Source organism: Tiliqua scincoides, chromosome 16, assembly GCF_035046505.1.
Source record: "Tiliqua scincoides isolate rTilSci1 chromosome 16, rTilSci1.hap2, whole genome shotgun sequence".
NCBI classification, from domain to species: Eukaryota; Metazoa; Chordata; class Lepidosauria; order Squamata; family Scincidae; genus Tiliqua; species Tiliqua scincoides.
In genome coordinates this window covers 3,792,911-3,809,698 of record NC_089836.1, presented here as the reverse complement: position 1 = coordinate 3,809,698, position 16,788 = coordinate 3,792,911, and the positions used below count along the sequence as shown (strand labels likewise).

Below are 16,788 nucleotides of genomic sequence, written 5' to 3'. Positions count from 1 at the left end.
TTGCAGGCACTGAGCTCTTTCTCCAGTTAAAGCTTCAGTCCTCAAGTTACTAGACCTCAATGAACACTTGGTAGCTTGCTGAACGGCTAGGCAGGATTCTGAACCTTTGTCCCCAACAGACAATGAACAACTTAGTAAAAGGTATTTTAGTTTATTAAGTACATAAGGTTACACAAGGCAGCAAATGCTAGAGGCATAAACATCTAGGAAACATATCAGCAATAAAATAATAAAGCTAGCTGGCTATCTCTATTAATCCCTATCTCTCACCTGGGTCAGTTACTCTTGTAGATCTCTTAGCTCCAAGCTACCTGTGGGGCCAGGTGCCCATGGTGGACAATGGAGCTCCAAGCGTGTAGGATGTTGCACCTAAAAACTCTGCCCAAGAAGAACCGGACACACCCCTTGGGGCACTCATTAGTATACTTCTTATGCTAATAGTACTGAGGTGACTTCATACTTATTTAGACTGTCCAATCAGAAACTTTTGAGGACAGAACCTTCTCGGAGTGGGTCTAGTTGCCAGCCCTCCTAGTTCTTACCCCTCCCAACTGGAGATCCATAGCTGGATTCCATTCCGCTTGATCAGGCGCCCCTCAGTCTACTGAGGTGTTAAACATTCCAATCGGTTGTAATCCTTGTTGTCTGTCCTTTCTGGCCAGCAAAGGAGAGACAACAATTTTTGTGTTTGTTTACTCACATTCCTGCAGCCAGGAACTGCCAGCCACCTCTCCGCTACTGACCCAGTTTGGTTCAGGGTTCACATGCCAACCCAGGCCCAAACTGTACATATTCATGACCGGCAGTATAATTAAAATAAGCTGAAATACAAAATACATTCTTTTTTACAAAGGTGCATGGTCCACCTATAGGAAATACCACTGGAGGTAACTGGCGATGATGTCATTGCTGGTTACTTCTAGGTTGGGAGGCCAGACACAACATGACAAACACCAGTAAGAGGCTCAGGGTGGATGGGAAGGCTTTTTCAAGCATGCAAAAAGTACACGCCGAGCCAAGCCTTCTATTCCTGCTTATCGCCTTGCGTTATTGGTCTTGCTGCCAGACAGTGTGGGCTTGGGGATCCTGTGAATACCACCAGACACCACCTCAAGTACCACCAGTGGTAAGAGTGATAGGAGTGCTACGAGTACCACTGGTTAAGAAACACTGACTGGTTGGGTCAGTGAGATTCTCATGCTTTTGGCTCCAATTCAGCAGAGGCCACCACTCCAGTAGAGTGGTACAGACCAGGGGTCTCCAAACTTTTTAGCCAGAGGGCCGCATCAAATATCTGGCGTGGTGTGGAGGGCCGGGAAAAAATTTAAATATAAAATTTAAATAAATAAATTAGAGATGGAACTTAGATGAGTGAACAAATGAGGCCATTCAACCTCTCTGGCCCTCAGAACACCCTCCAGACACAATCAGAGCACACTTCTGCCCATGTTCAGCTGAGTGGGCCAGAGGCTTTCAAGGGACAAGAGGCTGGCCGCGGGCCGAATAGAGGCTTGCTGCAGGCCGCAACCTGGCCTGGGGTTTGGAGACCCCTGGTACAGACTAACAGGTAACCACAGGCACCCCTCTCAATCCACCACCTGAGGCAGTGCAGCCAAGGAGGTAAAAGGCAGAGGGAAGCATGCTGGCTTGGGTCACGTTCACAACCACATCAATTATGCTCTGTTAAGCCACCGTAAGCCAACCACTGACTCCAACCTACCTCACAGGCTTATTGTGAGGAGAAAATGGGAAGAGCACCATTCATATTCCTCTTAAGCGGCAGCTGTCCAGGAAAGATAACTGTCAGAGGGCCCAGAGCTGGGAAAAAGGGAGCCTCAGAAACACAACTCCATTGGTCGACATGGCCGGCATCCAAGCGTGTGACTCTGGAAGTAAAGAATTTGAAATATTTCCCCCTTATTATAATACCAGGTTGCTATGAGACTATTTCAGTTTGCAAAGTCCTGTCTTCTAGAGAGGAATGCAAGCCCAGCGTCTCCCAGGACAGGGATAGAAGGCACGGTGGCCCACCTCCCCTTTTTAATTAACCTCCCTTTCCCCCAAACAATTAATAACCCCTACTAACTGGGTAAGAGGCACTTTTTAAGTGGGTGTCATGGAAATGTACAGGTTAGGCCTAGGTTAGCATGCGAAGCCTGAACCAAACTAAGTCAGTAACGGAGAAGTGGCTGGCAGTTCCTAGCTGCAGGAATGTGAGTAAACAAACAAAAAGATTGCTGTCTCTCCTTTGCTGGCCAGAAAGGACAGACAACAAGAATTACAACCCATTGGAATGTTTAACACCTCAGTAGACTGAGGGGCGCCTGATCAAGCGGAATGGAATGCAGCTGCGGATCTCCAGTTGGGAGGGGTAAGAACTCGGAGGGCTCGCAGCCAGACCCACTTTGAGAAGGTTCTGTCCTCAAAAGTTTCTGATTGGACAGTCTAAATAAGTATGAAGTCACCTCAGTACTATTAGCATAAGAAGTATACTAATGAGTGCCCCAAGGGGTGTGTCCGGTTCTTCTTGGGCAGAGTTTTTGGGTGCAACATCCTGCAGGCCCTGAGCTCCACTGTCCACCTTGGGCACCTGGCTTCACAGGTCATGTTGGCAACCTTCAGTCTCGAAAGACTATGGTATCGCACACTGAATGGTGGTTCTGGAACAGCGTCTAGTGTGGCTGAAAAGGCCAATTCGGGAGTGACAATCCCTTCCACACCGGGAGCAAGTGCAGTCTGTCCCTGGTCTGTCTCCCTGGCTATGGGCCTTCCTTCTTTGCCTCTTAGCCTCAGACTGTTGGCAAAGTGTCTCTTCAAACTGGGAAAGGCCATGCTGCACAGCCTGCCTCCAAGCGGGCCGCTCAGAGGCCAGGGTTTCCCACTTGTTGAGGTCCACTCCTAAGGCCTTCAGATCCCTCTTGCAGATGTCCTTGTATCGCAGCTGTGGTCCACCTGTAGGGCGCTTTCCTTGCACGAGTTCTCCATAGAGGAGATCCTTTGGGATCCGGCCATCATCCATTCTCACGACATGACCGAGCCAACACAGGCGTCTGTTTCAGCAGTACATACATGCTAGGGATTCCAGCACGTTCCAGGACTGTGTTGTTTGCAACTTTGTCCTGCCAGGTGATGCCGAGAATGTGTCGGAGGCAGCACATGTGGAAAGCGTTCAGTTTCCTCTCCTGTTGTGAGCAAAGAGTCCATGACTCGCTGCAGTACAGAAGTGTACTCAGGACGCAAGCTCTGTAGACCTGGATCTTGGTATGTTCCGTCAGCTTCTTGTTGGACCAGACTCTCTGTGAGTCTGGAAAACATGGTAGCTGCTTTATGGAGAGAAAGAGTGGAGATCGTTGAGCCAAGGTACACAAAGTCATGGACAACCTCCAGTTCATCCGCGGAGATTGTAATGCAGGAAGGTGATGCAGGTGATTGTAATGAGTTGGCATCCTTCAGTCTCGGAAGACTATGGTGTCACGCTCTGAATGGTGGTTCTGGAACAGAGTGTCCTCTCCAGTGCGCGAAGCCTGGGTAAAGTAGGTATGGAGGATAGGCTGTTACCCATGCAGCAATCCCCCCTCTCCACGTCGCTGAAATGGTCCAATGGAAAGGCAGAGGCCAATACGGTTGGTTCCAGCGGCGTCGCAGGAGTTGCCAGAACGTGACTGTGTTCAGCCATGAACTGCCTCAGGGACTCCGGCTCCGGATTTTGCCTCGAGGTTGATTCCTGAAGCCTTTTCCATAACTGGATGTAGCCACAAGGCAGTGGAGGTTTGGGATCAGAGTTTTCCTTCTCTCCAATGAGCTGCCTTCCCAGGCTGACGAGCCCCATCTACTCAGTGGCTGTAATGCAGGGAGGTGTAATGCAGGGAGGCCTCACAGGTAGCCTGGAGCTAAGAGATCTACAAGAGAAGCTGACCCAGGTAAGAGATAGGGAGTAACAGAGATAGCCAGCTTGCTTTATTATTTTGTTGTTGATATGTTTCTAGATGTTTATGCCTCTGGCATTTGCTGCCTTATGTAACCTTCTGTACTTTGCAGGTAGAGGATTAGCAGAAGTTGCTGCCTCTAGTCAAGCTTCCTGTATCTCACAGCAGCCCACCAAATGCCCCAGGGAGCACACCTGATAACAAGAAACCTGCATCCTGGTGCCCTCCCTTGCATGTGGCATTCTGAGGTAGCCCATTTCTAAAATCAGGAGGTTGCACATGCACATCACGGCTTGTAACCCATAATGGATTTTTCCTCCAGAAACTTGTCCAATCCCCTTTTAAAGGCATCCAGGCCAGATGCCATCACCACATCCTGCGGCAATATATATATTTATAATTATGTATATACTTTATATGTATATACTTTGTTTTTTAAAGGATAACTGGGTGGCAGGGGAGCGAGGCTGGCAGTGCTGCCCCTACAGGAGGTGCTGTTTTGTTTGGCGTCTTTGTTTATTTAACTGAGGTTCATTTAATTTAATTATTTAATTAAAAAAACCTCTTTAATTATTTATTTAATTAACTAAAACCAACCTAATTTATTGCTTTATTTAATTAATGTTAATATTTATTTATATAAGATTCATTTAATTATTTAATTTAAAACATCTAATTAATTAACAGCCACCTGATTTTTAATTCAATTAATGTACGCTAACTGTCCACTGCTCGCTCCTTCCCGCCGGCCCGGTGAGACTGCGCCTGAGGCACCGGGCCCAGCTGGCCCCTTGCAGAGCCTGCCACAGGCCACCAGGTCTCCCTGCAGCCCACGAGCCTCAGCAGAAGCGCGCGCGCTCCCGACCCACAGGCGCACCCCCGCAGCCGCCCTACTTTCTCTCCTGCAGAAGCCCTTTGGCAGAGCACGGTGCCGCGCATGCGCACTTCTCGCTCGCCAAGTTGACAGGCTTGCCTCCTAGGCGCGTCACAGTGAACGGCCCACCAATCAGGGTTCGGCGGAGGGGCGGGCTTCGACGGCCGCGGGGTCTGCGCCTGCGCGCAAGGCTTTGCCCACCTTTTTTAAAAAACATCCACCAAAAAAGGAAGCGTGCGCGCTAGGACGCCGTGGAAGAGGCCACTGCGCATGCGCGGATCCTTATGCTCCGTCCTTGTCCTGATCGGTGCGCGTGCGGATTGGCTCGCGCACCGCCCCTTTAGTTGCGTCCGATGCTTTATGCACATGCGCCGCTCTTTGTACTCGGCGGAGGGCGCTTATACGGTTGCGCAGTTTGAGTGATGAGTGATGAGGGAGCTAATGCGCTTGCGCACCGGCTATACTCGCGGGGAGGAGGGGGTTGAAGCGCGCTTGCGCAGTCCCTTCTGTTTTATTCATCCGAGAAGGGAAACATGCGCATGCGCAGCTGCTCTTACAAGGAAAGGGTGCGCATGCGTCATTCCTTCCCCGACGTAAAGAGGGGAAAGGGGCGTTTAGGCGCTTGCGCACTTTCAGTCAACCCACACGATTGCAGGCGGGAGAGCGTGTGCGCGTGCGCAGTGGCGCCCACAAAGGGGCGGGAGGAAATAGGTTTGTTGTGCGCATGCGGGAGGGGGCGGGATTTGCTGTGCGCAAGCGCGCAAAGAAGAGGGAGGGGGAGAGATTTGGTGTGCGCAGGCGCAAAAAGAGGAGGGAGGGGAGGGGTTTGCTCTGCGCAGGCGCACAAAGACGTGAGGTGGGAAGGGGTTTGCTCTGCGCAGGCGCACACAGAGGCTGGAGGGAAGGTGTGGTATGCGCAGGCGCGGTGCTCTTTTCCTGCGCTGAGGCGGGGGGAGGGGAGAGCGTTTGTGCGCCTGCGCGGATCGCCCCTCGCCAGAAGCAGCGGGAGGAGGAGGCGGCGGCGGTCTCGGCGTGCGGAGCGGGCGGGCGCGTGAGGAGCGGCTGCCGCCGGAGCGAGCCGAGCGCGGAGACCGGAGGAGCAGCGGCGGCGCGGGCGGGCGGGCGCGGCCGGAGAGCGTGAGGCGAGCGCGCCAGCCGAGCCAGGCTCGTCCCCAAGATGTCGGCGCCGGCGGCCAAAGTGAGCAAGAAGGAGCTCAACTCCAACCACGACGGGGCCGACGAGATCTCAGGTGAGCGGGCGGGAGGCGCGCGGGGGCCGCACTGCGCATGCGCGGGGCGCGGCGCGGGCGGGCGCGCGAAGGGCCGGCGGGAGCGGAGTCGGCGCGGGCGGGCGGGGCGGGAAAGAGGCGGGCGGGGCGAGGTCCCCCCCGCAGCGCCGCCCCCCCCCGGAGGCGGCATGGGGTGCGGGCCGGATGTGCAGGCCGCAGCGCCGTCCATGCAGGGGAGGAGGAGGCCATGTTCGAGGCGCCCCTTTTGTCTCGCGCGCGCTCCCGCCGCCTGCCCGCCCCCCTTCCCGCCTCCTGCAGCCCCACCGGGGGTCCCTCTTCTCCGCCTCCTCCGCCCCCTCCCTGGAAAGCACGTGCGCAGCAGCGACCCCTCCCCCACTCGGCCCCGCTCCCTCCCCCTCCTCCCTGGGCCTGCGCCGCCATGATGGCTGCCTCCGCTTCTTCTCCGGCGCTCGGCCCGGCCGGCTGCAGAGCCTCCCGCACCTTGCTGGCCTCGCCCCCCGTCTGTGCTCTGGGCGGGGCTCGCTGCAGGGCCCCCCAGCAGGTGCCTTCTCTGCAGAAACCCCCCTGCGTGTTTCGCTTGGGGGGATCGCTGCCTCGCTCCCTGCACGTGGCTCGCTGCAAAAAAAAACCCGCGGGTTTAATTGGGGGCAGGCTGGGGAGGCTCGCAGTCAACCCCCCCCAAGCATGGATGGGGGAGGCTGTGCAGTGAACCCCCCCAATAAAGTAGACTGGAGACGCTTTGCAGCCAAGCCCCACCAAATAAATACACTGCAAAGTCTCCCCTGAATATTTAGTGGCTGCAGAATATCCCCCAGTCTGTTTCATTGGGGGGGGTTCACTGTAGAGCCTCCCCACTACATGTATTTGGTGGGGCTTTGCGGCAACACTTGCTGCCAAATGCATCCACTTGCCCCAGCGTGTTTATAGGCCCAGTATATTTCACTTGCTTCCAGCGACTTTACTACAAAGTCTACCCAGTACGTATATGTATTTGGTGGGGTTTGACTGGAAAGTCTCCCCACAGTATATTTTATTTGGGTGAACATAAGAACAGCCCCACTGGATCAGGCCATAGGCCCATCTAGTCCAGCTTCCTATATCTCACAGTGGCCCACCAAATAACTTTGCTTCAAAGTGTCCCCAGTGTTTGGTGGGGGGAGACCTAATTATTATCATTGTTTGCGTGTGGTAAGGGAGAAAGGCGGGAGTGCTGCTGGCAGCATGGCTTTTTAAAATCTTTTTGCATGCTTTTGTAAATTTGGGGGTGTTTGCAACTTCCTGCAGCAGCACCACACATGTGGGCCTGGTTTGGCGAGTGTGTGTGTCTTTCATGCACTCCACTACATACTAAGCACTGATCTCTGTTTGGCATTACGGCTTGTTGCAGCAGCATGTGCAGGGCCGATTTGGTGTTTTTTAAAGGTCTCTGGACAACTGTGTAAAAAAAAATTTGCATCTCATTTGGTACACTTCTTGCAGCACCCATGTGTATGCTGATTTGGTTTCTTTGGTGCTCTTGCTTCTCTTTAGATAGCAAACCCTTACATGGTTTGCTTGCATGGTTGCAGTGAATGCACGTGCTATTCTGGCTGGGTTTGCCCTCTTATCCATTCATGTATTTTGTTAAAGTGATTTTATGGAGAATCCAGCAGTCTTGGTTTCCGTAACAGCGCTGCTGGTATGAACCCTGCATGGCCTGGCTGGAGCTAGACAAGGGAGCCAGAGTGCACTGCTTTGTACATGTGGTTCTACCTCTTTTAACCCTGTCTGCCCTTTTTTTTAAAAAAAAAAAAAAAAGCCTCACTTTTTCTGGGGAAATGAGCTACAAGGTTAATCAAAATTGGGCTTGCAGTCCTTTGCAGAGTAAGTTTTGCTGAAGGAGTTGAATAGGGCTTTCTGCCAAATAAGTGTGCATGAGGTTGTAACTTTGATTGTGGGGGTGGGTTTGTCTCCATCCCCCCACTCCTGGAAACTAGTTTGTTCTATTATGCAGCCTAGTTCAAGGGGGAGGTGGAATCCCACCTTCTAGCTTCTAAAGTAGCATCTTCCTGCTTGCTGCCTACCTTAAATGCCCTGTAAAGATTATGCTGATTATGCCCTGTAAGGAAATGTCCCATCAAGTGTCCTTTTAGAATGAAACACTGCTGTGATAAAATGGGGCCTTTATTACCTTTTTGTAAAGAAGGAAGAAGCAAATGGCTTTTCAGCTGCTTTTTTCCAGTGTAGTTTTTGCATTAATTAGCTTTTTTTAAAGTTGTGACTCTGGATTTTGTTAAGCTTATCTTATTACTGGTGGATCGGAAAGAATAGTGGTATTTTTCTGCAAATAAGAACTGTTATAACCTAAAATGTGGCTACATTTGAAATGCTGATGGCATTGGTCTTCCTCAGATGAGATCAGCACCTTGACCATGGGTTATATGGAATTAAAATTCTTCCCAATGTTAGATTAAGGTCTTGCAGCCAGGTCTTATTGTGCATCTAACTTTAAAATAATTCCTCCTATGTTCCAAGGGACTTAACTTCCTATTAATTGGACTTAGGAGTGCTGCCATAATTGGAAAACTTCATGCCACAACCAATCCAGACACATCCTAATCACAATGACACTGGGAACAACATTGCCCTTTCTTGAATTCTGCCTTACTCATTGAAATCATTTTTGGGAATTTTAATATTGCTTTCTTTTTTCTTCAGACAAAGAGCAGCAGGAAGCAATTGAACATATTGATGAAGTACAGAATGAAATAGACAGGTAATTTTTGAATTATTGAACTTATTTCTTTAGCAGGCAATAACAAAAAAATTGGTTACACGTGGCAGGTGTCTTGTAAAATGACTTTGTTTTCTATAAAATTTGGGGTGTTAAAGGTTAGATGGCTGAAAATGAGTGTAAAAGTGAACTGTAATCTAAAGTTGTGTTGTCCTAATACCACATTTGGAAAAATGAGCAGTGTTAAATAACTTGGATTTGCATATTGAGACATATAGTTAAAAAGCAAGTTAATTTTGCTTAAAGTATTCATTGTCTGTATGAAATATTATGGCAATAACAATGTGTTAATGCAAGTAGCCTGAACAAAACTAAGACAGCAGCTCTGTGCCTTCAGTCTATGATTCTTAAGCCAATTACTTGGTTTACAAAACTCTATAAAATTTAACCCTGGGCTAATAATGCTTTTCTTTCACTTTAGTGAAGTCAGGGCTCTATGTGGCCCTAGTGCAGTGGGTCCTAAATGGTAGTAGGGGCTCAAAGACCATGTCTTCTGGGGTGACTAAATTTATGGGTTGAGGTTCTTCAGTCAGATATGGGGCACATGTGGACCATGTACTCTGCTTTGGGGCCTTTGAATTAGTGTGTTGAGAATTTGTAGCCAAAATTATTTGTTGAAAATGATATGTGGTGTGACAGCAAAGTGAATCTGATTTTCAGCAAAGTGTTTTACCATTCTTTGTGACATGGAAACATGTGGCTATGCAATTATAACCAAATTCCTTAGAGGGCAGATTGTGGAGCCCTGATTAGTGGAAGTAAATGCAAGAGGTAGGTACTGTGGTTGCTGCAGTTTCTTTTGCTTGGTTGAACGCAATGCCACTGGGGAGACTGAGAATTCTACTGAGCTGCAAAGTTCTACTGTGCTGAACATAGTCGACCGAAGATTCAGATTAAAACGTAAATTCAAGACCACAGCCTGAGAAAGGGGTTTGCGACATTTTTAATTATTTAACTCTCCCATAAAATTCCCTGCTGCTTTGGTAACTTCCTTTAAACTTCTGTTCATCATGCTGTGTTTGGGTCTTGTCTTTGCTACAGACTGAATGAACAAGCCAGTGAGGAAATTTTGAAAGTAGAACAGAAATACAACAAACTCCGCCAGCCATTCTTCCAGAAGAGGTCAGAATTGATCGCCAAAATCCCAAATTTTTGGGTAACAACATTTGTCAACCACCCACAAGGTAATGTTAAAATGCCATATTAAACAATGTATGTTCTTGTTGCTTCAGTAAGAAAATGCTTAGATGGACGTAAAATATAAATACCTTGCAAAGAAACACGTTAGGTGTACTTTCTGATAGGCAAAACCTATAGTTGCAATTTGTGTATTTCCATTAACTTTTGTTTACTCAGCCCACAAATCGACTTCAGGCTACAGCCTATGAGTAATTTCTCCTAGTACATGGCTTGTGTACTTGAGTAGAATCAAAGCTTTGTGCAAGTGAGACATTCAGTGAAAACTTGGTTGCTGTAAGTAGTGGTCATGTGGTGGTTTTATGGTATATAAGTGAGAATGCTATTTACTGTGTTATAACTAGGCCTGTGATTCTTGGAGAGCAGAACACTATTGCTTAGGAAATTGGTTTGGGGAGGGAGGGTTCCTTGAAGTGTTCAGTGAGACTTTCCTACCTCCAAAGAATCGGGAAATGCAAATTTATGTTGGATGCTTTCGTCCTTTTCTTTTAGTATCTGCACTGTTGGGGGAGGAAGATGAAGAGGCCCTGCATTATTTGACCAGAGTTGAGGTGATGGAGTTTGAAGACATCAAATCAGGTTACAGAATAGATTTTGTAAGTGTCTGTGCTCTGCACCGTTCTTGCATGCCTGTGGGATGGCTGGGGAGATCATGTTGCCCCTGGGTGTGGTGCTTTGAAGTCTGCCTGCTGTGTTGTAGCAACTGTGTTTATAATCTTCTGTTAACAGTGTTTTGATGAGAATCCATATTTTGAAAACAAGATGCTCTCCAAAGAGTTTCATCTGAATGAGAGTGGGGACCCATCGTCAAAGTCCAGTGAAATCAAGTGGAAATCTGGGAAGGTATTTGTCTGCATTAAAAAAAAAAATTGCTCTGTTTAAAATGGTTACAATATAAATGGCCTTTGAGTTTCTTGTTTCTAGCCACTTAATGTAGCATCACCTTCAACTGGTCTGTCACTTGCTGACAAGGATAAGGAACTGAGTTGGACTGCATCTCCACAGAGAATTTTGGGTTGTTTCAATAGACCTTGTTTAAAATGAGGTCAAACGGGGGGCGGGCGGGATATACGTGCTATTATTGGAATGCTTTCTGAGGTTCTTTCAGTAAGTAATACACACAACGAAATGTGGATGTCAACATTTAGTAGTATGATAGTGTCCATCTGGAAGGTATAGTGGTATTGGCTGACCCCAGGGAGATAGAGAAAAGGAAGAACATAAGGAAAATTGAACTGCTAATAGAATTGCTTGTATTTGATTGTAAAGAGTCTTGATGGGGATTGGAAGGTGTACTTGATTTGATTCCTCCTTAGAACTCTCACAACTTGCCTGAAATGGTCTGAAAGTCCACAGTGGTTGGGTGTTTCCAGTATTAATGCAGGATGTTAACTTTTTGAATAACATTTAAGTGTAAAATGGATTTCACGGCCCCAACAGGCATTTGCTTTGACTGTTTTGTTTACCCTGGTGTACCCTCAGCAGTGTCGGCTGTTAGTGGGTGTACTTCAGAATGGCCAGAATTAAGGAAAAAAAATAGAATGCCACAACTAGTTCAACGTGCTTAAGAGACATTTAGTCTTGTGTTTTTCTGTGACCAGATTTTTTCGGGGGGGGGGGTTAATGAACTTTTTGATCTAGAATAACAGTCTGTTATTGGGGCGTGTGTGTAATTCTGTTGGATCACACTTAAGATAGGTCTCTGTATCTCTGCCAATAATTGGCTCAAGATTTGTAGTCTGAATAAATATGGAGTAGTCTTGCAGGTCAAAAGTAATGCTTTCAACCTGGAGAAGATCATTTGGAACGGTAACTTTTAACATGCTCTGTCCCCTTTTTCAGGATCTGACAAAGCGTTCAAGCCAGACACAGAACAAGGCCAGCAGAAAGAGGCAGCATGAAGAACCCGAGAGTTTCTTCACCTGGTTCACTGATCATTCTGATGCAGGAGCTGATGAGCTAGGAGAGGTCATTAAAGATGACATCTGGCCAAATCCATTACAGTACTATTTGGTAAGAGTCTTCAGCGAGTCCCTCCTATTTGTGACAGGGTTGTCAGGCCTGGTTTAATCTGCCAAGTAACTAACTCGAGCAAGTGTCTGTTTGTATCAAACAAGGTTCCTGATATGGATGATGAAGAAGGTGAAGGAGAGGAAGATGATGACGACGATGAGGAGGAAGAGGGCCTGGAGGACATTGATGAGGAAGGCGATGAAGATGAGGGAGAAGAAGACGAAGATGATGATGAGGGAGAAGAAGGGGAGGTAGGAAACTAAAACTCCATTTTTGTGCGGTGACATGTAATGAGCAGGATTGAGCATGAACTGTGTAGTGCTTTCAAGTGCTCCGCTGTCTGAATAGTTCATCACAAACCCCGCCATTCTAGCGACTTTGACTCAGAAGGAACTGTGGCTGACAATTTGGTGAATGTGTGTGCCTTGCATTGCTAAAATGCGCCCATGTACGTATTAACAAAGTATCATTAGTCATTCTGAGCTTGGTGAAACAGCCCCCTTAATACAGTGTGTTTAGGGTTGCTATCATTCTTGGGCACTCTAAATATAAAATGCATGCACACACAGATTGAGTACCCCTTATACGGAATATTGCAAAATACGGAACTTTTTGGAGCACCAGTATGACTTTCTTTACGTTGCCTAAAGAAATAGTCTCAAACTGTTTCATGCGCAAACCTTACGTACAAAATTATTAAAAATATGTAGTATAAAGTGACCTTCAGTTTATGTGTATAAGGGGTCAATGAAACATGAATGAATATTGTGTTCAGACTTGGGCCCCGCCCCCAGAATCTCTCATTATGTATATGCAAGTATTCTGAAATATGGGAACAAACCTGATATCCTGAACACTTCTGCCAAGCACTTTGGATAAGGGGTACCCAATCTGTGTGTGTGTTTTCAGTACACCTCTAGTTAACACTGGAATTGATTATTGCATGTTAATGAAGTTTGGGTTAACTTGTGATAAAATGCCCAGCAATTTTGTAATGGTTGCTTTGTTTTCCCCCCAAACAGGAGGATGAAGGAGAAGACGACTGAACACTGACAGATTCCAACCACCCTTTCCCCCCTTTTTTTTCTCCCCCCTCAAGTCCCTGGGAGCAAGTTGCTGTCTATTTTTCCCCCTTCCCCTCCCCTTTTGTGCTCAGTCGCCTTGTTCTCTTGAGGTCTTTTTTCTCTCCTCTTCACCATGGTTCACACATAAATTTTGGAGAAAAATATCTTGAGCAGAATACAGTGGAAAAAGAATCCCCATTTCAATTTTTTTATCCCTCTGTTTTGAAACAAACTGTTAATGGAATCAACACAACGTGTTCTGTGGGGAAGAAAGAGAACTTCTGGTCCCTTCACTCTGCTGGAAGCTGAGGAGTGCTAGGCCCCTGTGTTGTAGTGCATAGAATCTAGCTTTTTCCTTCTTTCTCTGTATATCAGGCTCAGAGATTACACTGTGTCTCTATGTGAATATGGACAGTTAGCATTTACCAACATGTATCTGTCTACTTCTCTTGTTTAAAAAAAAATGAAAAAGCTAAAAAAAGGGGTTATAGACAGGGTAAGCAAGGGTGGGTTTCAGATGTTGGGGTGGGTTAAACGGGCATTTTGACAAAACATGGCTTCTTCTCCTTTTGGCATGTTTAATTGTGATGTTTAACAAACATCCTTGCAGTTTAAGATGACACTTTTAAAATAAATAAATAAATAAAATTTTCTCTCCTAAATGATGACTTTTGAGCCCTGCCACTTGATGGAGAAATCAGCAGAACCTGTAGGATCTTATTTGGAATTGACATTCTCTATTGTAATTTTGTTCTTTGTTTTGTTTTTTCAATTTATTTTTTTTTTTGTTTTGTTTCACTGGAAGAGAGATGCTCAGTTTTAAACGTTAAAAAGTGTACAAGTTGCTTTGTTACAATAAAACTTAATGTGTACACGAGGGGGCTGATAGTCTTCACTGGAAAAAAAGGACAAAAAATCATGTTTCTGACCCAAAACCTTTAGTCTGATTCCTCGGCATTCAAGGTAAAACCATTAGTACGAATATATTAAATATGTGTATATATTAAAACTTTGCAGGGAATAAAGTGGCAAGATAACATCAGTGGTACATACATATAGATATATATTGCTATAGTACTTCTCCACCGTTTCCCTGCTCCAGATTAATTCATCCCTAATATAGAAAGTATCCTTTGAAAAGTTACAGTTAGGGATGGAATTCTACTTTGGGTCAAAATGTTTGCCTGTTGGTACTAATCAGCTTCTATAAAAGGTGACTTGGGCATGCTTTCTCTGTCCATGTGAAAAAGAGCTATGGAGAACGGGCGAACTAAGGAGAGATATTCTGACTGGTTCTCTGACCAAGCTCTTGGATCAATTTTGGGACCAGGTAGAGATTGCTTTTTGTCTGGGCTAAGGGCATGTTCTGAGATCTAGTAGGAATGATGCTTTGATCCTCCAATGTAGGTGGAATTAACTGTAACATCATCTATTGGTATCAATAAAGATCATCACTGGATTGGCATATGTTAGTGGGTTTTGGTCCTTAAGAGTTGCTTGAATTAAAAATTGTGTTCCCCTAGGGGGATGGGTTGCTGGTGCATTTGGAGTAACACTGCTGGGATGGTCTTGGCAGAATTGTCCTTGCGTGTAATTGGGGGTGGTGTAAGATCTTGAATTGCTTCATTAAAAAAATCCATATAGTGCAAAGACAAAAGTTAGGACACTGGTGAAAAGGAACTTGAACATTACAACTGACCATTTAGCTTTCTTATACAGCTATAGCTTTCTTAGTCTAGCAAATAGTGTCTTTCATGTACATTTGATATAAGGGGAAATAAATTGAAGCTGTTAAGTAATTGAAGATCTAAGCAGGTTGCACATTTGCAAATAGGTCATTTACCAATGCCTAAAATTGCATTAATAACCTATATAATGTTTTTACAAGCTTGTTTAAGCTTGTTGCTGAAGGGTGATGCCAAATGGCTGCTAGTTAGGAACTAGTTAAAGCCTGGTCAAATGGTTCCAGCCCACTTGGTATGGCTTGATTGTAAGATAAATGTAGTTTTTTCCATTATGTATTTTTCATGGGTAACTTCCCCTTGGTGAAACTAACCTGTGCTCAGTCCTCACACAATAGTGCACATGACCTTGACTTCCATGTCACATTAAGGAATGTGAACAACCTGGACTAATACCAAAATAATGAAAAATTTAGAACTCTAGAAAATTTATGGTCTCTACAGTTTTGTATAATTGACCTTGGGAGACTTCAGATTGCTATCCAAACAAATGTTCACCAGATTTGACAGCTAAAATAAGGATTTTAAGTCTGCCCTTGGAAATGAGCCATCATTGGAAAAAAGCGCTGCTAAAAAATAGACACCCCCCCATATGTGCTAGACCAGGGGTGTCCGAAGGGCCACATCATCTCTTAGACACTGTGTTGGGGGCTGGGGAAGAAAATAATTTACATTTAAAATTTGAATAAATTTATATAAATGAATATATTAGAGATGGAACTTATATGAATGAATAAAGGCCTTGCACAAAGCAAGGCTGGCCTTTCCTTTGCTGCCCCTGCTGCATCACAGATGTGAAGCAGCAAGCAGTGGAGGGAGCCCTTGTCCCACAGCTCACATGAGTGGTCAAACAGTCGCCCTCATGCTGAGAGCACTTGGGTCAGGCCAGTGTGGGCGCCGGCAAGTCACCAGAGGCTCATTGGAGACTGGGGGCTCTCTGAGGGCCCCATTGGGAGTCCTCGAGAAGTGGCCCCAGCGCCAATGTTTGGGCACCCCTGTGCTAGACCAACTTCTTGGAGAGAAGGGGTGTAAACGAATTTAACTTATAGGATTAGAGCCTCACACAGGCCACCAGGAGCAGTACTAGCTACATGGGGCAGGTTGAGAGAAAGAAGGGGATAATTAGCCTAGAGACAAGGTGGTGGAAGGGCCCATAAATACTAACAAACGGGAACTCGGTGGAAAAGGCAACTCACTGGTCAGCCAATTTTTTTGTGCAAGTTTCTGGAGCTGTATATTCAAGCGCTATTAGGAGTAAAAGTTTGTTTCAGTGATAAGATACACACATACCCTTCCAGTCAGATAAACAGCTGTCTTGAGACACCATTATCTACATGCTGATTGCTAACATTCCCTACAAGTAGAAAACTACATCAGGGCAGTATGTACATGCCCATGTGTCTCCCTGCTGTGCTAGTCTTCTGCTTTTACATGACCACGAACATTGAACCACACCTGGAATGTCACTTCATGTGATTCAGTTTACTTGTAGAATTCTAGCACTTAATTCTCTGGTAGTCCTCCTATGTTATGGGTCTCCAGCTAATTGTAAACGTGACCTGAATCTGAAGGTCCCATGTAACCATTATAACCATTAATATACCTCTCTTGTCATGAATTTGTCTAATCTCCTTTAATAATGCTTGACTAAATTAAAACCTATGAAATTCAGTGTGAGCTAGTCTGAACTCAGTGTCTTTGGCTACAGTTCAATGTGTTCTGAATCCAGTGCATGTTGGGTGCCCTGTATTCAGTGCTAATTTCATTGGGTGACCCCCCCCCCCCATGTGCTAGTGCCATGAGACTTTTGTGCTAGAACTCTAGATCACCCAATGAAATCAGACAATTCAGGACAATGGAAAGTACTTCACAAAATGTGAAGCTTATGCGGTTTGCTGCCAGAACATACTGCTAAAGACTACTAGTTTAAAATGGCTTTAAGGGTGGAT

At 46.1% G+C, this 16,788-nt stretch overlaps 1 protein-coding gene across 1 annotated transcript; it reads left to right on the top strand.

Moving 5' to 3' along the window:
- Nucleotides 1–5,757: 5,757 nt before the first annotated feature.
- Nucleotides 5,758–14,562, top strand: SET (SET nuclear proto-oncogene). Its single transcript, XM_066610793.1, has 8 exons — nt 5,758–6,050; nt 8,748–8,805; nt 9,865–10,007; nt 10,513–10,616; nt 10,750–10,863; nt 11,863–12,033; nt 12,138–12,284; nt 13,056–14,562. The coding sequence occupies exons 1-8, from the start codon at nt 5,978–5,980 to the stop codon at nt 13,077–13,079; spliced, it is 834 nt and encodes a 277-aa protein (XP_066466890.1). The 5' UTR covers nt 5,758–5,977; the 3' UTR covers nt 13,080–14,562.
- The last annotated feature ends 2,226 nt before the right edge of the window (nt 14,563–16,788 follow it).